This window comes from Mizuhopecten yessoensis, unplaced genomic scaffold, assembly GCF_002113885.1.
Source record: "Mizuhopecten yessoensis strain PY_sf001 unplaced genomic scaffold, ASM211388v2 scaffold8557, whole genome shotgun sequence".
In the NCBI taxonomy this organism is placed as follows: domain Eukaryota; kingdom Metazoa; phylum Mollusca; class Bivalvia; order Pectinida; family Pectinidae; genus Mizuhopecten; species Mizuhopecten yessoensis.
In genome coordinates this window covers 66,871-89,853 of record NW_018407607.1, presented here as the reverse complement: position 1 = coordinate 89,853, position 22,983 = coordinate 66,871, and the positions used below count along the sequence as shown (strand labels likewise).

Below are 22,983 nucleotides of genomic sequence, written 5' to 3'. Positions count from 1 at the left end.
CATGACAACTCCATAGTCACACATTGGTAGTAGCGGAAACATCATGACAACTCCATAGTTACACATTGGTAGTAGGGGAAACAGCATGACAACTCCATAGTCACACATTGGTAGTAGCGGAAACATCATGACAACTCCATAGTTACACATTGGTAGTAGGGGAAACAGCATGACAACTCCATAGTCACACATTGGTAGTAGCGGAAACATCATGACAACTCCATAGTTACACATTGGTAGTAGGGGAAACAGCATGACAACTCCATAGTCACACATTGGTAGTAGCGGAAACATCATGACAACTCCATAATTACACGTTGGTAGTAGGGGAAACAGCATGACAACTCCATAGTTACATATTGTGATAATGGAAACAGCATGACAACTCCATAGTTACACATTGTGATAATGGAAACATCATGACAACTCCATAGTTACACATTGGTGGTAATGGAAACATCATGACAACTCCATAGTTACACATAGTGATAATGGAAACATCAGGACCACTCCATAGTTACAAATTGGTAGTAGGGAAAACAGCATGACAACTCCATTGTTACACATTGGTAGTAATGGAAACATCATGACAACTCCATAGTTACACATTGGTAGAAGGGAAAACAGCATGACAACTCCATAGTTACACATCAGTAGTAGTGGAACAACATGACAAGTCCTTTGCCAAATATAGTGGAACAATATGACAACTCCTCATTCACACTCAGTAGTGGAACAACATGACAACTCCTTAGTCAAGTGTAATGGAACAATATGACAAGTCCTTTGTCAAGTGTAGTGGAACAACATGACAAGTCCTTTGTCAGGTGTAGTGGAACAACATGACAAGTCCTTTGTCAAGTGTAGTGGAACAACATGACAAGTCCTTTGTCAAGTGTAGTGGAACAACATGACAAGTCCTTTGTCAAGTGTAGTGGAACAACATGACAAGTCCTTTGTCAAGTGTAGTGGAACAACATGACAAGTCCTTTGTCAAGTGTAGTGGAACAACATGACAAGTCCTTTGTCAAGTGTAGTGGAACAACATGACAAGTCCTTTGTCAAGTGTAGTGGAACAACATGACAAGTCCTTTGTCAAGTGTAGTGGAACAACATGACAAGTCCTTTGTCAAGTGTAGTGGAACAACATGACAAGTCCTTTGTCAAGTGTAGTGGAACAACATGACAAGTCCTTTGTCAAGTGTAGTGGAACAACATGACAAGTCCTTTGTCAAGTGTAGTGGAACAACATGACAAGTCCTTTGTCAAGTGTAGTGGAACAACATGACAAGTCCTTTGTCAAGTGTAGTGGAACAACATGACAAGTCCTTTGTCAAGTGTAGTGGAACAACATGACAAGTCCTTTGTCAAGTGTAGTGGAACAACATGACAAGTCCTTTGTCAAGTGTAGTGGAACAACATGACAAGTCCTTTGTCAAGTGTAGTGGAACAACATGACAAGTCCTTTGTCAAGTGTAATGGAACAACATGACAAGTCCTTTGTCAAGTGTAGTGGAACAACATGACAAGTCCTTTGTTAAGTGTAGTGGAACAACATGACAAGTCCTTTGTTAAGTGTAATGGAACAACATGACAAGTCCTTTGTCAAGTGTAGTGGTACAACATGACAACTCCTTTGTCAAGTGTAGTGGTACAACATGACAACTCCTTTGTCAAGTGTAGTGGTACAACATGACAAGTCCTTTGTCAGGTGTAGTGGAACAACATGACAAGTCCTTTGTCAGGTGTAGTGGAACAACATGACAAGTCCTTTGTCAGGTGTAGTGGAACAACATGACAAGTCCTTTGTCAAGTGTAATGGAACAACATGACAAGTCCTTTGTCAAGTGTAGTGGAACAACATGACAACTCCTTAGTTACAATACAGTATTCATGGAACATGACATTTCTCTAGTCACAAACAACTGTAGCAGTGGACAAGTTTCAGTTAGTGGAACATGGCAATAACTCTCCGTAGTCACACAACGGTTAGTGGAATAGCATGATAACCCTTCTTAATCACACAACAGTTAGTCGAACAGCATGATAACCCTCCTTCGTCACACAACCGTTAGTGGAACAGTACAACAACCTTCCTTAGTGACACAACAGTTAGTGGAACAGTACAATAACCTTCCTTAGTCACATAACAGTTAGTGGAACAGTACAATAACCTTCCTTAGTCACACAACAGTTAGAGGAACAGTATGATAGTGGAACAGTATGATAGTTGAACAGTATGATAGTGGAACAGTATGCCAACTGCCTTTAGTCACACCTGACAGTAGTAGTTGAACAACATGACAGCAGCTCTCTGTAATTAGTCACACAACCAACACTATTAGTGAAACAGCATGCAAATTACAGAAAACATCATACCAATAACACAGCTCATGTGATTAGCTGTTAGCAGTACCTAGTAATACAGTATAGGTAAATAATTCCTCTCTCAACTATTTATATATTATTGACATAAGCAATTACTTTCTTGTGACATTAATTTATAAAATAGTGACACAAGTCATTTATTTCCTGTGTTATTATTTATAAAGTGAATTAAGTTATTAGTTTCCCGTTATTTATAAAGTCACTTAAGTTTTAATTTCCTGAATGTTAATTGGATTTTATTTCAAATGTATTTATGATATAATAGCAAGCAAAGTCAGATGGGGATCCAGTATCTCCTGTTAAGGTTTGGGATGCATATATTTTATCCAAATACAACATCCCATTTAATCATGTACACAAATCCAAGGTTTTGTTCACTAATTTCAAAAAACTAAGTTGAGTTCCTATTTACAACCAATACAAAATTGTCTAACAATAATTACTTGATGACACATTTTATACATTATTCTGAGCAAAGAATGGATAATGTGTTTATTACTTAATACTTGTAATACTTTATTTCAGTTCTTGCTGCCAGGTCTGCAAATATTGAGTTTCAGAATGGGACATGTTTTCCCTGTCCTGCAAAGGTTTGGGGGGGGAGAGAGTGGGAGGGCTCAACTTAAGATTATTTCAGAAAAAAATCTGCTCAAATGATTAAGTTTTCGACATACTGTTTACAAAAAAAGGTGTTGAGGTATGTAAGTAGAACTTGTTATGATGTTAAATCACAGACAAACATACTCTTATCAGTATTAGTAGGTTGGTCAGAAGGTAGGTCAGATTGGTTGTCAGGCAGGAGGTCAGGCTCGGGTGAAAGGTCAGGTGGGGTCACAGGCGGGAGGTCAGATGAGGTCACATCCTCCAAATCATGCCCATCCTTTATGCTACCCTCTTCACCTTGTGAGTCCAGTCTATGGTAGGTTCCAGACATACGGGTGCCAACAGGTTCATCATCCACATCAAGGCTGAAATAAAATTATATTGGAAATCAACTTTCAGCCTTCAATAATACTATTCTACATACCAAATCCTTGATCAAGTTTCTGTCTTCAGATAACATACCTAGAACTAAAGACATGTGATTGTCAGTGGCATAGCATACATGCTTGTAAGCTGAAGCCTACACTAAAATTTTCAAGAAGACTTTTTTTAATCTGATATTTCTATTAATGATTAATATGGACGTCCGTCCATATCAATCATAAAAAAGTAAAGAAATAAAAAATAACAATCTTCTTGAAAATTTTATTCCCACCAAACATATTCTCTACCATGTTGTTCTCAGATAATCAGTAAGGGCCCTCAAGTCTTATTTTAGCAAGTAAAAATTTTACTTGTTAATAATCAGACTAAAAGGTATTGGAGAACACCAGAGATTGCTTCTAGGGCCTGGTAGAATATGTTTCCATCTATGTACAGTAAGCATACACTGCCAAAAACGATTTGCTATGCCACTTATTGAAATGTAATTAGAGCCTGTATCAGAGATGTGGGTGTCCCAAAGACTGTCCTTTTGTCCATCCACACTTCCATTTCCGGAGATTATCTTGGAATCCAAAAGACTAACCTTTCTGAAATTTAACATAATGATACACTGTAATAAGTAGATATGTAATAGGAGTTTAAAAGGTCCAAGTCAAGGTCACTGTTATAAAAATAGACCATGGATGTATGGTCAGGCACATGGTGGGGCCCTTGATGACCTGTCAGTTTTCTAGTCTGAAATATGTCCTACAATTAAAAAATATGCCACATGTTCCCTTAGATACATAGGTAGTAGTTAATAGGTACTTCTCCATCTCCTTCTGTATGCCGGCAGTCTGCATCTTGTAGGTATTGGCCAGGTTATCAGCAGAGTACAGACCGATTGGACTGTTGAACTGAGAGTGGACCACATTGGGGATTGGTTTCTTGGGCGACTGGGGACCCTGCCCAAAGGAGCGAGGTGTCCGGTTGTAGCTGCTTCCAATGTGTAGGGGGTCCTGAAACATCACAGTTCAATCATATCAATAATACATTGGTCATCAAAATACTAGGCTAGTGAGACATATACTAAAAACATGTACTTACCCATTTTATTCTCTTAATAAGCTGACGAATGATAACTGGATATTCAATCCCAATACCAATAAGACTTGGTAGTAAACATGGGTTATTACATGTATCATGGTGGTATACACTACACAATTAAATACACACGATGTAGCTGGTTACTCTCCCCACCCATCCCCTACACACTGCCATTGTCTACATACAGGCTGATGTGACCGCGCCAGGGATGTCTTTTGAACAGCTTGCACCTCATCCCCTGTCGCTGTCTTGATGGTTCTCAATTCCTGGGGCCGCAGTTGGGACATTGGCGTCACCTTTGGAGCCCATACAGACACGGCCCCTCTGTAACAAAGTGTGCCTTACATGTCAATTATACTTATCTCGTGTCAAAATAGTACAGATAATATATACAATGGTAACCCATTAGCTTAATCAAACAATCATGAGTGAATTAAGAACAAAGCACACTGGGTATCAATAGTACTAATATTAATATTAGCCGAATGGATCCCCATCGCATTCAGAGGAAGACCATACTGCGCTCCGAATGACTAAATTGGAGGAAATGTGCAGTTTTTAAGTTCTTACTACGTCCCTGTAAGGCTCTCACTAGTCTAAAATGTTCCCAATAATTTTTGATTACCACGTGCATGGTCACGCGCGCACCTCCCTCGACCAATAATATCATAACACGAGCTTAGAGCATCACGTTATCATAAGTTCTGCAAGCTTTCAGTAAAATCTAGGCTCCTTTCTATTCTTTCCCTTTTGCTCTCTTTATAACCAACACAAATGCAGCTTGATCATCTAGTAGCTTAAACAGAACAAGTTGCTGCTCATGATTCTGTGTGTTTTGATTCAAACAGAAGTGATGGATTAACTGGATTAGGACCAGTATTTAAACCCAGTTCTCTGAACGCAACATAGGTGCGGGTATAACCTGTTGCAAGCATGCAATAGACGTTTAAATACCTAAAGAACGTATAATCAACATTACGCAGCGCAAGTGATAAGAGGTGAAAAGTGGTGAGAAGTGATAACTCCATTAACCTTGTAAAAACGTAGTGTAAACCCAGTGATAACCCCATGCAATCGTTCTTGTCCGCGCCACACTTGTACTACGTCAATAAACTCCCTACCAGGCTTTAGTTACGTCGTTATTATCTCAATGCCGTCGTCACTACGTTGATTCGACTCGTATTTTTTACATGTCCAAAGTTCAACAGCGTCCTGCATGACCGCGGAGCCCATACAACGCCCTGATCGGTTTATACTGCGTTCTTTTAATGTTACAAGGTCTTTCTGTTTTCATCCCACTTTTGAGGGAACAAGATAAAAATCAGATATTACGAGGTACAAGTGCAATTAGCATTTAAAATATGTTGTGAAAACAAGAATGTTTTACTGACCTTTGAACTGTCACGTAAATGTCATTTCCCGACCGGATGATATGACATTTCGCATCGTCATGAGTGAGTGTATCCGTGTTGACATCGTTGATGTACAGGACACCATCGCCTGCTCGCAGACCGCTTCTCTCCGCTACGCTGCCGGGTGTCACCTGCCACAATTAACACAAGCTATGACTTCCGCAGTATAAAGGATCGATGGTACAGGTAAAGAGGTGTCACCCACTGCTGTACCATATACACTCAACTGTACCACATACACTCAACTGTACCGTATATCAACTGTACCATATACACTCAACTGTACCGTATATCAACTGTACCACATACACTCAACTGTACCACATACACTCAACTGTACCACATACACTCAACTGTACCGTATATCAACTGTACCATATACACTCAACTATACCACACACACTCAACTGTACCACACACACTCAACTGTACCGTATATCAACTGTACCATATACACTCAACTGTACCGTATNTTAAAGAGGTGTCACCCACTGCTGTACCACATACACTCAACTGTACCGTATATCAACTGTACCACATACACTCAACTGTACCGTATATCAACTGTACCCCTACATTTCTCATGGTTCCATAGAAATTCGAAAAGCTTCCAACACATTTGACAGTTGCGAAGTTAAAAACGGTTTAAGCTACACAACTGCTATATATTTGAACAGGTTGAGACAAACTACTGTAAGGAATCATAATGGGTTTACCGTACTATAACGTTGAAATCGTATAACTTTTGTTTCCAAAGAGGAACGGACCACATTTGCTTGGACCGATTTTAAGACTGCGGTATTGGTAAAACTGCAAACGTTATATTTAAATTTCGCAAGGACTGAGGGATATTTTTTTGTACAGGGACCGAACACTTGGATGGAGACATGACGCGTGGAAGGAGATCCGACAAGTGGAAGGAGACTTGACATTTTGTAGAACACCTGAATATCGGGAGAACATCAGACACGTAGACGGAAAACTGACACTTCGACGAAGACACGACACTGTATGGAGACCTAACACGTGCACGAAAACCTGACACTAGGGAGAAGACCTAACACGTGCACGAAGACCGGACACGAGGGAGAAGACCTAAAAAGCGGACGAAGACCAGACACTATAGGGAGAAGGCCTAACACGTGTCCGAGGACCTGACACTGGCGAGAAGACCTAACACATGCACGAAAACCTGACACTAGGGAGAAGACCTGCCATTAGGGAGAAGACCTGCCATTAGGGAGAAGACCCAGAGTAGACCTAACACGTGCGCGAAGACCTGACACTAGGGAGAGGACCTAACAGGTGGACGAAAACCTGACACTAGGGAGAAGACATAACACGTGGACGAAGACCTGACAATACAGGGAGAAGCCCTAACAAGCGGACGAAGACCAGACACTTTAGGGAGAAGACCTATCGCGTGCACGAGGACCTGACACTAGGGAGAGGACCTAACACGTGAACGAGGATCTGATACCAGGGAGAAGACCTAAAACGTGAACGAAGACCTGATACCAGGGAGAAGACCTAACCCGTGCACGAATCCCTGCCACTAGGTAGAACACCTAACATGTGGATGAGCACCTGACACTGGGGAGAAGCCCAAACAAGCGGACAAAGCCCTGACACTAGGAAGAAGACCTAACCCGGGGACAAAGCCCTGCCACTAGGTAGAACACCTAACATGTGGATGAGCACCTGACACTGGGGAGAAGACCTAACATGTGGACGAGGACCTGACACTGGCGAGAAGACCTAACACGTGAACGAAGCCCTGACTCTAGGGAGAGGACCTAACAGGTGGACGAAGACCTGACACTAGGGAGAAGACCTAGAGTAGACCTAACACGTGCACAAATCCCTGCCACTAGGTAGAAGACCTAACATGTGGACGAGGACCTGACACTGGCGAGAAGACCTAACACATGCGCGAAGCCCTGACACTAGGAAGAAGACCTAACCCGTGCACGAATCCCTGCCACTAGGTAGAACACCTAACATGTGGATGAGGACCTGACATTATAAAAGGGAGAAGACCTAAAAAGCGGACGAAGACCTGACACTAGGGAGAGGACCTAACAGGTGGACGAAAACCTGACACTAGGGAGAGGACCTAACACGTGAACGAGGATCTGATACCAGGGAGAAGACCTGAGATTAGGGAGAAGACCTATCGCGTGCACGAGGACCTGACACTATAGGGAGAAGGCCTAACACGTGTCCGAGGACCTGACACTAGGGAGAAGACCTGACATTAGGGAGAAGACCTAACAAGCGGACGAAGACCAGACACTATAGGGAGAAGACCTAACACGTGGACGAGGACCTGACACTATAGGGAGAAGACCTAACACGTAGACGAAGACCTGACAATACAGGGAGAAGACCTAACACGTGAACGAAGATCTGATACCAGGGAGAAGACCTAACACGTGAACGAAGACCTGACACTAGGGAGAAGACATAACACGTGGATGAGGACCTGACACTATAAACGGGAGAAGACCTAACACATGAACGAAGACCTGACACTAGGGAGAAGACCTAACACGTGGACGAAGACCTGACTCTAGGAAGAAGACCTAACATGTGGACGAAGACCTGACACTAGGGAGAAGACCTAACACGTGGACGAAAACCTGACTCTAGAGAGAAGACATAAAACGTGGACGAAAACCTGACTCTAGGGAGAAGACCTAACACGTTTACGAAGACCTGACTCTAGGGAGAAGACCTAACACGTGGACGAAAACCTGACTCTAGGGAGAAGACCTAAAACGTGGACGAAAACCGGACTCTAGGGAGAAGACCTAAAACGTGGACGAAAACCTGACTCTAGGGAGAAGATCTAACACGTAGACGAAGACCTAACACGTGGACGAAGACCTGACTCTAGGGAGAAGACCTAACACGTGGACGAAGACCTGACTCTAGGGAGAAGACCTAACACGTGGACGAAAACCTGACTCTGGGGAGAAGACCTAAAACGTGGACGAAAACCTGACTCTAGGGAGAAGACCTAAAACGTGGACGAAAACCTGACTCTAGGGAGAAGATCTAACACGTAGACGAAGACCTAACACGTGGACGAAGACCTGACTCTAGGGAGAAGACCTAACACGTGGACGAAGACCTGACTCTAGGGAGAAGACCTAACACGTGGACGAAAACCTGACTCTGGGGAGAAGACCTAAAACGTGGACGAAAACCTGACTCTAGGGAGAAGACCTAAAACGTGGACGAAAACCTGACTCTAGGGAGAAGATCTAACACGTAGACGAAGACCTAACACGTGGACGAAGACCTGACTCTAGGGAGAAGACCTAACACGTGGACGAAGNTGTGGATGAGGACCTGACATTATAAAAGGGAGAAGACCTAACACGTGAACGAAGACCTGACACTAGGGAGAAGATCTAACACGTGCACGAAGACCTGACACTAGGGAGAAGACCTAACATGTGGATGAGGACCTGACACTGGGGAGAAGACCTAACACGTGGACGAAGACCTGACTCTAGGGAGAAGGCCTAACACGTGGACGAAAACCTGACACTAGGGAGAAGACCTAACACGTGGACGAAAACCTGACTCTAGGGAGAGGACCTAACACGTGAACGAAGACCTGACTCTAGGGAGAAGACCTAACACGTGGACGAAAGCCTGACACTAGGGAGAAGACCTAACACGTGGACTAAAACCTGACTCTAGGGAGAAGACCTAACACGTGGACGAAAACCTGACTCTAGGGAGAAGACCTAACATGTGGACGAAAACCTGACTCTAGGGAGAAGACCTAGCACGTGGACGAAAACCTGACTCTAGGGAGAAGACCTAACACGTGGACGAAAACCTGACTCTAGGGAGAAGACCTAACACGTAGACGAAGACCTGACACTAGGGAGAAGACCTAACAAGCGGACGAAGACCTGACACTATAAAAAGGAGAAGATCTAACACTCGAGAGAAGATCAGACATGTGGACGGACACCAGATTCTGGAAACCTGATACTCGGAATGAGACAAGCCACCTGAATGGAGACATGGCACGCGGACGGATACCCAACACTTTGATTGAGACAAGACACCTGGATTGAGACAAACCACCTGGATTGAGACAAACCACCTAGATTGAGACAAACCACCTAGATTGAGACAAGACACTTGAATGGAGACCTAACACGTGGACGGATTCCTGACACGTGGACTGATACCTGACACGTGGACGGATACCTGACACCTGGATTGAGACAAGACACCTGAATGGAGACTGGCACGTGGACGGATACCTGACACTTGGATTGAGACAAGATACCTGAATGGAGACATTGGACGCGGACGGATACCCGATACTTGCATGCAGACCTGACATGTGGACGGAGACCTGAAACTTAGGTAGATATCTTGCATTCGACGGATACCTGACACCTGGACTGAGACAAGACACCTGAATGGAGACATTGGACGCGGACGGATACCCAACACCTGGATTGAGACAAGACACCTGAATGGAGACCTGGCACGTGAATGGATACCTGACACTTACATTGAGACAAGACACCTGAATGGAGACATGGCACGTGGACGGATACCTGACACTTAGATTGAGACAAGACATCTGAATGGAGACCTGGCACGTGGACGGATACCTGACACTTAGATTGAGACAAGACACCTGAATGGAGACCTGGCACATGGACGGATACCTGAGACTTAGATTGAGACAAGACACCTGAATGGAGACAATGGACGCGGACGGATACCTGACACTTAGATTTAGACAAGACACCTGAATGGAGACCTGGCACGTGGACAGATACCCGACACCTGGATTTAGACAAGACACCTGAATGGTGACCTGGCACGTGGACGGATACCCGACACTTAGATTGAGACAAGACGCCTGAATGGAGACCTGGCACGCGGACGGATACCCGACACTTGGATTGAGACAAGACACCTGAAAGGAGACCTGGCACGTGGACGGGTACCCGACACTTAGATTGAGACAAGACACCTGAATGGAGACCTGGCACGTGGACGGATACCTGACACTTTCATTGAGACAAGACACCTAAATGGAGATCTGGCACGTGGACGGATACCCGACACCTGGATTGAGACAAGACACCTAAATGGAGACCTGGCACGCGGACGGATCCCTGCCACTTTGATTGAGCCAAGACACCTGAATGGAGCCCTGGCCCGGGGACGGATACCTGCCACTTTGATTGAGACAAGACACCTAAATGGAGATCTGGCACGTGGACGGATCCCCGACACTTGGATTGAGACAAGACACCTGAATGGAGACATTGGACGCGGACGGATACCCGATACTTGGATGCAGACCTGACATGTGGACGGAGACCTGAAACTTAGGTAGAGATCTTGCATTGGACGGTGATCTGACACTGGGAAAAGGACCTGACATGTGGACGGATGTTTGACATGTAAGCAGAAAACTGACACTTGGACGAGAACATGACTCTAAACAGAGACCTGACACGTCGACGGTGGCCTGACACCTGGATGGAGACCTGGCATTAGGGAGAAGACCGGACGCGCAAAGGGGGGCCTGACATTTGGACGGAGACCTGACACGTGGACGGAGACCTGACACGTGGACGGAGACCTGCCACTTAGGTAGAGCAACTTGGGCGGATACGTTACTCGATATAGCGATCTCATACGACCAGCTCTGTTCATGCTGGCGACATTCAATGGCTGAGATTGTCGTTGCTGGCTGTATACACGCCTCACTATATCATCCCTGTATACACCATATACAACTCACTTCTTCTTATCTCTAGACCAAGTAAATGTTCCAAAGGCATTCGTATTCATATCAACCGTGAGTGGTGGAACTATCGTACATTTCCACATTAATAAATCCATCTGGCTTCTGAAACGTTAAAGCATGAGCTTGCCAATCCCTACACACACAGTTACTAACGGGCAAGCATCCAGCGTTTTTATTCTACAATAACAACCGGTGTGACATAAAAACAGAATACAGAGTAAAACAGGAAAACCCATGGTGAAACATCAGATGCAGAGTTCTATATTGGGAGTTGAGCTCGTTTTCATACTAATGGATTTTCGATTTTCTCCTTATATTTGTCTATATATCAAATGTGTATCTCGCCGTAAAGTGCATGTTATACTGTATGGTGTGTGTACCATAAAGTGTACTAATACTGTATGGTGTGGGTACCATAAAGTGTACTAATACAGTATGGTGCGTGTACCATAAAATGTACTAATACAGTATGGTACGTGTACCATAAAGTGTACTAATACTGTATGGTTCGTGTACCATTAAGTGAACTAATACAGTATGGTTCGTGTACCATAAAGTGTGCTAATATAGTATGGTGTGTGTACCATAAAGAGTACTAATACAGTATGGTGCGTGTACCATAAAGTGTACTAATACTGTATGGTACGTGTACCATAAAGTGTACTAATACAGTATGGTACGTGTACCATAAAGTGTACTAATACTGTATGGTACGTGTTCCATAAAGTGTACTAATACAGTATGGTGCGTGTACCATTAAGTGTACTAATACAGTATGGTTCGTGTACCATAAAGTGCGCTAATACAGTATGGTGTGTGTACCATAAAGTGTACTAATACTGTATGGTGCGTGTACCATAAAGTGTACTAATACAGTATGATGCGTGTACCATAAAGTGTACTAATACAGTATGATGCGTGTACCATAAAGTGTACTAATACAGTATGATGCGTGTACCATAAAGTGTACTAATACAGTATGATGCGTGTACCATAAAGTGTACTAATACAGTATGGTGCGTGTACCATAAAGTGGACTAATACTGTATGGTACGTGTACCATAAAGTGTACTAATACAGTATGGTGCGTGTACCATAAAGTGTGCTCATATAGTATGGTGTGTGTACCATAAAGAGTACTAATACAGTAGGTGCGTGTACCATTAAGTGTACTAATACAGTATGGTTCGTGTACCATAAAATGTACTAATACAGTATGGTTCGTGTACCATAAAGTGTGCTAATACAGTATGGTGTGTGTACCATAAAGTGTACTAATACAGTATGGTACGTGTACCATAAAGTGTACTAATACAGTATGGTTCGTGTACCATAAAATGTCCTAATACTGTATGGTGTGTGTACCATAAAGTGTTCTAATACAATATGGTTCGTGTACCATAAAGTGTGCTAATATAGTATGGTGCGTGTACCATAAAGTGTACTAATACAATGTGGTTCGTGTACCATAAAGTGTGCTAATATAGTATGGGGTGTGTACCATAAAGAGTACTAATACAGTATGGTGCGTGTACCATTAAGTGTACTAATACAGTATAGTGTGTGTACCATAGAGTATGCTAATACAGTATGGTTCGTGTACCACAAAGTGTACTAATACTGTATGGTGTGTGTACCATAAAGTGTACTAATACAGTAAGGTTCGTGTACCATAAAGTGTACTAATACAGTATGATGCGTGTACCATAAAGTGTACTAATACAATGTGGTTCGTGTACCATAAAGTGTGCTCATATAGTATGGTGTGTGTTCGATAAAGAGTACAAATACAGTATGGTGCGTGTACCATTAAGTGTACTAATACAGTATGGTTCGTGTACCATAAAGAGTGCTAATATAGTATGGTGTGTGTATCATAAAGAGTACTAATACAGTATGGTGCGTGTACCATAAAGTGTACTTATACTGTATGGTATGTGTACCATAAAGAGTACTAATACAGTATGATTCGTGTACCATAAAGTGTACTAGTACTGTATGGTGTGTACCATAAAGTGTACTAATACAGTATGGTGCGTGTACCATAAAGTGTACTAATACAGTATGGTGCGTGTACCATTAAGAGTACTAATACAGTATAGTGTGTGTACCATAGAGTATGCTAATACAGTATGGTTCGTGTACCATAAAGTGTACTAATACTGTATGGTGTGTGTACCATAAAGTGTGCTAATACAGTATGGTGCGTGTACCATAAAGTGTGCTAATATAGTATGGTGTGTGTACCATAAAGAGTACTAATACAGTATGATGCGTGTACCATAAAGTGTACTTATACTGTATGGTGTGTGTACCATAAAGAGTACTAATACAGTATGGTTCGTGTACCATAAAGTGTACTAATACTGTATGGTGTGTGTACCATAAAGTGTACTCATACAGTATGGTTCGTGTACCATAAAGTATACTAATACAGTATGGTGCGTGTACCATTAAGTGTACTAATACAGTATAGTGTGTGTACCATAAAGTGTGCTAATACAGTATGATGTGTGTACCATAAAGTGTACTAATTCAGTATGGTACGTGTACCATAAAGTGTACTAATACTGTATGGTACGTGTATCATAAAGTGTATCTTATATCGCATGGTACGTGTTCCATAAAGCAAATTAATACTGTATGGTACGTGTAGTCGTGTACCATAAAGTGTATCTTATATCACATGGTACGTGTACCATAAAGCAAATTAATACTGTATGGTACGTGTAGTCGTGTACCATAAAGTGTTTCTTATATTGGATGGTACGGGTACCGTAAGTGTATCTTTTGGAACTAGAGAAGAGTAATGAACGACCAGATCGGGAATCGAACTCGGGATCTCCGAACACTTGACGGACTCCCTAATAAATGAAGATGTCTGGTCGCCGCCGATAGATTCAATCCTGTTCTGCTATATTCCTCTTACTCGTTTTGAAGATAATGCTACATTACAACCCAAGTCTGTGTTCCCCTTGCCAATCATACACACAGAACTTGAAACCCGAAGGGTTTGTCACAGACACCACAGTAACAGGGAAGGGACAATGCAAGGCCAGACAGAGATTCGAACCCGGGACATTGGAACACTAAACAGACGTCCACGATCTAATCAGTTTGGCTTCCTAGTCACCCTTGATCAATCTAGTCCAGTTTTGCAGCACTGCTACCGTATTTTACGGATACCGTGTATGTATATTATGCTGTATATAATAAAACGCGTACCGAAACGGTTATCGTGTATTATATTTTACGGCTATCGTTAAATTATCGGTTACAACATGTTACGTGTATTTTATACATTTATTGCCCTTGTCGTAGGGAAACACGATTCTTTGTTTCTCTTTGATTAATCATGTTTCCCAAGGGTGAAATTAAAATTAACTCGGAATTCCCCCTTGTGAAATAAGTTATAAAATATCGGAGAAACAAAGGACGAACAGGTTGACGCGCCACTGTAGTCGTCTGCTTCAGTCTTGCCCGTTTTACTAGAGATGCTCTGAAAAAGGGAAATATGATCGCAGCAACTCGAGCGCGTGAGGCCGACATGATGTTTTATTTCCTCGTCATTTGATTAATATATTCTAATCAGACACGCTGTTATACGGATGACCTAAAAATAACATACTTTAGGCAGGATACACTTAAACATTTACATTACACGGTATGTATGATACGGGTATCTGTACTGTATTATACGGGTATCTTGTACTGTATGATACGGGTATCCTGTACTGTATGATACGGGTATCTGTACTGTACGATACGGGTATCTTGTACTGTATGATACGGGTATCTGTACTGTATGATACGGGTATCTGTGCTGTATGATTCGGGTATCTGTACTGTATGATACGGGTATCCAGTACTGTATGATACGGGTATCTGTACTGTATGTTACGGGTATCCAGTACTGTATGATACGGGTATCTGTACTGTATGATTCGGGTATCTGTACTGTATGATACGGGTATCTGTGCTGTATGATACGGGTATCTGTACTGTATTATACGGGTATCTTGTACTGTATGCTACGGGTATCTTGTACTGTATGATACGGGTATCTGTACTGTATGATACGGGTATCTGTGCTGTATGCTACGGGTATCCAGTACTGTATGATACGGGTAGTATAGTATGGAACGTACAGTACGCGCATGTAATAAGCTTAAGAGTGGTGTCATGAGTTTAATTAAAAGTGGTGCTCATCCATGTGCATTAAATCCTTTAACGATTAGTAAAATACTGAAATCAAAAGTATGTGCTTGAGCCCTATATGGGTGTGAATTATGGTGTCTTCAAAAAACCGAAATTTTAATGTTAGAAAGAGCACAACGTCTCATTTTAACGTCAATTCAGGGGTTCCATACAAGAACCCGTACAGATATGTGCACAGGCCTTCTGGGTTGGTTAAGTTTAGAAGCATACATAGATACCAAGAAATTATTATTGTTTGGAAGATTATGCAACTTGGAGAAAAACTGTATATCTTATCTTGTGTTTTTTACTCGTCTTTGTATGGCAGTTATAGGGACCAATGTGTATAATAATGGATTTATGAATGAAGTAATTAGGGTACTAAAGAAATATGATTTATACAAATTAGTACAAGAATGTTTATCAAATGGAATATTTCCAGTGAAAAGTATATGGAAAGCGAAAGTAAAGCATAATGTACAGTTATATGAAGAAAAAGGATGGAAGGAGAGAATGAGTGGTGACCGCGATTTCTGCAGATTTATATTTGTTCATGATAATTTGGCTCCTCATATATTGTGGAAATTGTTAATAAAATTTCCTCAAAACAGAGAAGCCATACATAGTATAATGAAATTGATTGTATCTCTAAGACATTCAGAAAAAACTGAATTATGTCATAAATGTGGACAAATGTATAACGATATATATACCCACATAGTTTTACAATGTGATTGTACTGAAGACTTACGAGATCAGTTATGGTGTCAAGTCATTAATACATGTGAACTTATGTTTAGTGTATATTTACACTCTCATTCAGACTATGAATTATTTCACCTACTGATTGGTGGCAATATAACGTATGAACTGAATACATTAGAGTTAACAGAATTTCGTATGGCATCAGTCAATCATATTTCAAAAATGCTTAATGTATACTTCGAATGATTATTCAATACTTTTGGGTATATCATTCTTAACATTATTAATTATGTATTCTTTTGTAAACTGTACTCATATTGATTAACTTATTTCTATTATGTTAACTTATTATGTTGTGCAATAATTTTTGCCTTACCATCTATTTGATTTTGTATCTATTATCTTATATATCATTGTAATTACATTATTCTGTTTGTAAAATCTTCTTAAAGGAGGAAATAAAGAGAATAATAATAATAGTAGTCGATCCCTAGTTATGCCAACGCTTCACTGGAACGTCAACGTGTGGTAAAATTCTACTACACACCAGAGCGCGGAAGCATTCAACAAAACGCTTACTTATTGAGTTTTTTAATTAAATACTGGAATTCATCAATGATATTTCTAAAGAACATTCTAGTTTATAGCACCACTTCAATAGATTTTGTGTCTAGTCATTTATGTATGCGTGTTAGACCAAAGACCAATGATTACCGCGTAAATACACAAATGGCTGCCAATATACGGACTTGAGAAAACTGCAAACTACAAACTACTATGTAAAGTTTGTACAACATTGATATCCGAGCCACAGTGTACAGTTGTTAACAACAGATATCCGAGCTACCGCGTACACTTGTAAACAACAGATATCCGAGCTACCGCGTACAGTTGTTAACAACAGATATCCGAGCTACCGCGTACAGTTGTAAACAACAGATATCCGAGCTACCGCGTACAATTGTAAACAACATATATCCGAGGTACTTCGTACAGTTGTAAACAACATATATCCGAGCTACTTCGTACAGTTATAAACAACAGATATCCGAGCTACTTCGTACAGTTATAAACAACAGATATCCGAGCTACTTCGTACAGTTGTAAACAACAGATATCCGCGCTACCGCGTACAATTGTAAACAACAGATATTCAAACTTCCACGTACAGTTGTAAACAACAGATATCCGAGCTACTTCGTACAATTGTAAACAACAGATATTCAAACTTTCACGTACAGTTGTAAACAACAGATATCCGAGCTACTTCGTACAATTGTAAACAACAGATATTCAAACTTTCACGTACAGTTGTTAACAACAGATATCCCGAGCTATCGCGTACAGTTGTTAACAACAGATATCCGAGCTACCGCGTACAGGCGTACAGTTTAAACAACAGATATATACAGACTACCGTGTAAATATCCGAACTACTGCGTACACGTGTAAACAACAGAAAACAACATATATCCAGACCACCGTGTAGATATCAAAACTACCGTGTCAAGTTGTATACCACAACTATCCAGACTACTGTCCATGGACTGTTTACCGTGTAAATCTGACATCTACATGTAACTGACTTTTTATCAATACAAATGATCACCATGGAAACCAGATAATCAAATTATCGCCATCCAAACCTTACTGGTATTGAAAAGTATTGATAACCCCAGAAACCCCAGAAAGCAATGCTAAGGAGTATCAATTATAACTGGGTTAGTTAATTAACTGTTGTAATAACTAGGACGTCTTTAAATGCTGTTCCACCTCTCTGTCCAGCATCACAGCTCTTTGACCTCACTGGAATCCATAGGTGTTGATGCAATTGGTTTGGTGATAAGCTATGCGCTACTTCGTAGTAAACTAGAAGTGTTATATAAATTGCGGTAGCTTCCCACGTGAAACAGCAGAGCATTTTCAAACTCGCTGTGGCTGTGTGTAGGGTCAGCGCTGACTGGAATGTGACCGATAACGCCGCGATGAAGTCTAAAACTTTCCATTTTGACCCCCCTCGATCCCCCGTTATCATACCGCCATATTACACATGAAAGTGAACACAACAACAACCTTGCCCTCGACCAGTCTCGTCTTACACCGCACCAAATATAGCGGCTACCTGCTCGACACTGCTCTAAAACTTTTCAAAAATCAAAAAAGGCATGTAGGATAGTGACTTGTAAATATAAGGCGAAGTAAAAAACACGCATAAATACGAGCTGGAGTAAAGTCTGTCGCCTGTTCAATAGCAAGTGGCCCACATGAATAAAATTAAGTGAAAGCTTACTTGAGCGTGAAAAGCTGAAAAGAAAGAGAAGTACGTCCTGAACACGTAGGAATGTATGTGTATTTGAGATAGTAGCAGACGACGTGTTATATATATATATACGTACCGACTGTAAGGACAGCGGCGTGCTAAAGTCGTTCCCACCCTGGAGCCGAAACCCCCAGGACACACCCGTGTCGGGTCGCACAAGGCGAATGGTCATCATCTCCGGCTGAGCCATGCTGGACACTGTCTTTGATAAACCTCTGGTCAGACTGACTGGACCGTGCACCCTACTGATCGGAGATCGTCAATAAAAATAGCATCTGTTGTTGTACGGAGCAAGGAGCCCCCGGGTTTGCACACGATACCTGGTAGTGAAATGACGTCAGAAAGTAGGAATTGGCGCTTCACTGATCTGGTGGGCTTCCCCAAACCTAAGCAGTACGGTAACCCATACACGGCAGACACCAGTTCTTAGTCACACCAAAATCCATGTTGTCAGGGGTCGCTCGTCCCTGTAGTGACGTAAACGCTAGTCATTTAGTTACGAGACGCGGAAAACTCGTGTCACGGATCAGTGGTCTCTTTTTTATAGTTATATTCGACATTAATCCGTATTCGACGTTAGACGCTAGTCCCGAATCCCAGGTGTCGTTAACGCTAGTTCTATATATATATAGTCACGAGACACATTAAGTCCATGTCACGGACATAGTTCTCTAGTGACGAAATATAACACTGTCTATTATACCTTTGTAATAGTATATGGTATGATGAGTTTGATAGTCACTGTTATGCCATGGTATGATTGCACTGTATGGTGTGGTATACTATATATAATACATGTATCATGTAGTGCGAGTAATATATGTGTAATACTGCAATAATATTATTGGAGGATTGTACTGTAAGATGGATGCAACAGTGCCTGCTATGCCACTGTGTGAACGCACGGTATGGGTGAATGTAATGCTATGTATTATACCATCGTAATAGTATTGTAAAATGAGTGTAATACTGTATATCACTGTATGACGAGTGTCATTACATGAGCAGTGCGCTATATTGTCTATTATAACAAGGTATGATTGTACGTATGAACAGTGTAAAAGTGTGTTTATCATTGTATGAGGAGTGTAATAGTTTCCACTATATTATTGTAAGCTTGCATAGTAAGCTTTACGGTCAACCATATCATTGTTATATTGTACTTTATGATGACCTCTTGTTGCACACAATAGTGTGCCTGAGTGATAATAAAAATCTCTGAAATCTCTCGTATCAGTGGTCTAATAGTTATATTCGACATTAATCCCTATTGACGTTAGACGCTAGTCCCGAATCCCTGGCGACGTTAACGCTAGTTCTATATATATATAGTCACGAGACACAGTAAGTCCCTGTCACGAACATAGTCCTCTAGTGACGAAATGCTAGTTATATCATCACGGACCGCTAGTCCCTTGTCACGTTTTATCCAAGTCATCCTTGACTCTAGTCACATAACCTAGTCACGCTCGATCTAGTCATGAGAGACACTTACAGTCACAATACAACTTGGCAATGAGCATCAGCTTGGTGAAGTCAACAGCTTCCAAGATCTAGTTTATCAGTTTCGGTTTTGTTTTATGTCGTAATCCAATGATCTGGCTCACGAGAATGGTTGAACTGTCATTCAAAGCTGTTTCGTAAACCCGATCGGGTATAAATATAAACGATAATTTGAAACTATTGATTTTACCGGAATGAAATCATTTCCAAGTGGAAGGTCAAAGACTATGGAACTAGAGCGGACACCTTTACTGGTGGATTACAGAGCGGACACCTTTAACTGGTGGATTACAGAGCTGACACCTTTACTGGTGGATTACAGAGCGGACACCTTTACTGGTGGATTACAGAGCGAACATCTTTACTGCTGGATTACAGAGTGGACACCTTTTACTGGTGGATTACAGAGCGGACATCTTTACTGGTGGATTACAGAGCGGACACCTTTAACTGGGGGATTACAGAATGGACACCTTTACTGGGGGATTACAGAGCGGACACCTTTACTGGTGGATTACAGAGCGGACACCTTTACTGGTTGATTACAGAGTGGACATATTTTAAATGCTGGATTACAGAGCGGACATCTTTACTGTTGGATTACAGAGCGGACACCTTTAACTGGTGGATTACAGAATGGACACCTTTACTGGTGGATTACAGAGCGGACATCTTTACTGGTGGATTACAGAGCGGACATCTTTCCTGGTGGATTACAGAGTTGACATATTTTAAATGCTGGATTACAGAGTGGACATCTTTATTGTTAAATTACAGAGCGGACATCTTTACTGTTGGATTGCAGAGCGGGCATCTTTACTGGTGGATTACAGAGCGTACATCTTTACTGGTGGATTACAGAGTTGACATATTTTAAATGCTGGATTACAGAGGGGACACCTTTATTGGTGGATTACAGAGTGGTCATCTTTACTGGTGGATTACAGAGCGGACACCTTTAACTGGTGGATTACAGAATGGACACCTTTACTGGGGGATTACAGAGCGGACATATTTTAAATGCTGGATTACAGAGTGGACACCTTTATTGGTGGATTACAGAGTGGTCATCTTTACTGGTGGATTACAGAGCGGACACCTTTAACTGGTGGATTACAGAGCGGACACCTGTACTGGTTGATTACAGAGTGGACATATTTTAAATGCTGGATTACAGAGTGGACATCTTTATTGTTAAATTACAGAGCGGACATCTTTACTGTTGGGTTACGGAGCGGACATCTTTACTGGTGGATTACAGAGTGGACATATTTTAAATGCTAGATTACAGAGTGGACATCTTTATTGGTGGATTACAGAGTGGACATCTTTACTGGTGGATTACAGAGCGGACATCTTTACTGGTGGATTACAGAGTGGACATATTTTAAATGCTGGATTACAGAGTGGACATCTTTATTGTTAAATTACAGAGCGGACATCTTTACTGTTGGATTACAGAGCGGGCATCTTTACTGGTGGATTACAGAGCGGACATCTTTACTGGTGGATTACAGAGTTGACATATTTTAAATGCTGGATTACAGAGTGGACACCTTTATTGGTGGATTACAGAGTGGACATCTTTACTGGTGGATTACAGAGCGGACATCTGTACTGGTGGATTATAAACTGGACATTTTTAAAGGTGGATTACAACTGTGGTAAAGATCTGCACTGCTGGATTACGAGGAGGAAGTCCGTACCGTTGGATTACGTTGCGGACGTCTGTACTGGAGTCCCACATATTGTTGGATTACGCGGTGGCGGCTTATGCACATTAATGGTGAAGGTATACACCAATAGGTTACCTGTTGGTTGTCTGTGGTATTTTAAGGATAGCTGTTTGTGCTGGATATATATGTTGATATTGTACGTATGGGGTGTCGTAGTGACGACATTCCTTTGATTGTATGGTATACGGAAATGCCTCACATAAGTGTATTGTTGAGCGGAAGTACAGACGGGACTCCAGCGCTGTCGAGTGTTGTACTAATTAGTGAGGAAGGGAGGCGCGTGCAAGACACGAGTGTCTACTTACCGCTCTCTGTGTATCCCCCTCCCCAGCTGGCATTAGCCTCCTCTGTATCCCTAAAGCTAATGCTACCCTCCTGTTCCCCTCCCCAGCCGTGATGTTACCCTCCTCGGCAATACCTCCCCTGCTGATGTTATACCCTCCATTTCCCCTCCCAGACAGACGTTTTCCTTCTCTACCTCCCCTTCTCCTGCTGACGTTACCCTCCCTTTTGCGCTCCCCAGCTGACGTTACCATCATTTCCCCTCCCCAGCTTATGTTAACTCCCTTTTCCCCTCCCCAGCTGATGTTAACTCCCTTTTCCCCTCTCCAGCTGATGTTAACTCCCTTTTCCCCTCCCCAGCTGATGTTAACTCCCTTTTCCCCTCCCCAGCTGATGTTAACTCCCTTTTCCCCTCCCCAGCTGATGTTAACTCCCTTTTCCCCTCCCCAGCTGATGTTAACTCCCTTTTCCCCTCCCCAGCTGATGTTAACTCCCTTTTCCCCTCCCCAGCTGATGTTAACTCCCTTTTCCCCTCCCCAGCTGATGTTAACTCCCTTTTCC

The 22,983-nt window shown here is 41.9% G+C and overlaps 1 protein-coding gene across 3 annotated transcripts in view; it reads right to left on the bottom strand.

Annotated features, from left to right (window-relative positions):
- LOC110456181 (PDZ and LIM domain protein 1-like) overlaps nt 1-19,247 on the bottom strand; it is a 30,618-nt gene extending 11,371 nt beyond the window's left edge. The window contains exons 1-5 of one of the 3 annotated variants that reach the window (XM_021506754.1): nt 18,978-19,247; nt 5,853-6,004; nt 4,647-4,785; nt 4,183-4,373; nt 3,133-3,356 (exon numbers count right to left, since the gene is read on the bottom strand). In XM_021506754.1, coding sequence (XP_021362429.1) covers nt 3,133-3,356; nt 4,183-4,373; nt 4,647-4,785; nt 5,853-6,004; nt 18,978-19,091 — 820 coding nt within the window. In that variant the 5' untranslated portion in view covers nt 19,092-19,247. The remainder of the gene's footprint in view (nt 1-3,132; nt 3,357-4,182; nt 4,374-4,646; nt 4,786-5,852; nt 6,005-18,977) is intronic. The other 2 variants (XM_021506755.1, XM_021506756.1) reach the window with 2 other exon arrangements.
- Between the last annotated feature and the right edge of the window lie 3,736 nt (nt 19,248-22,983).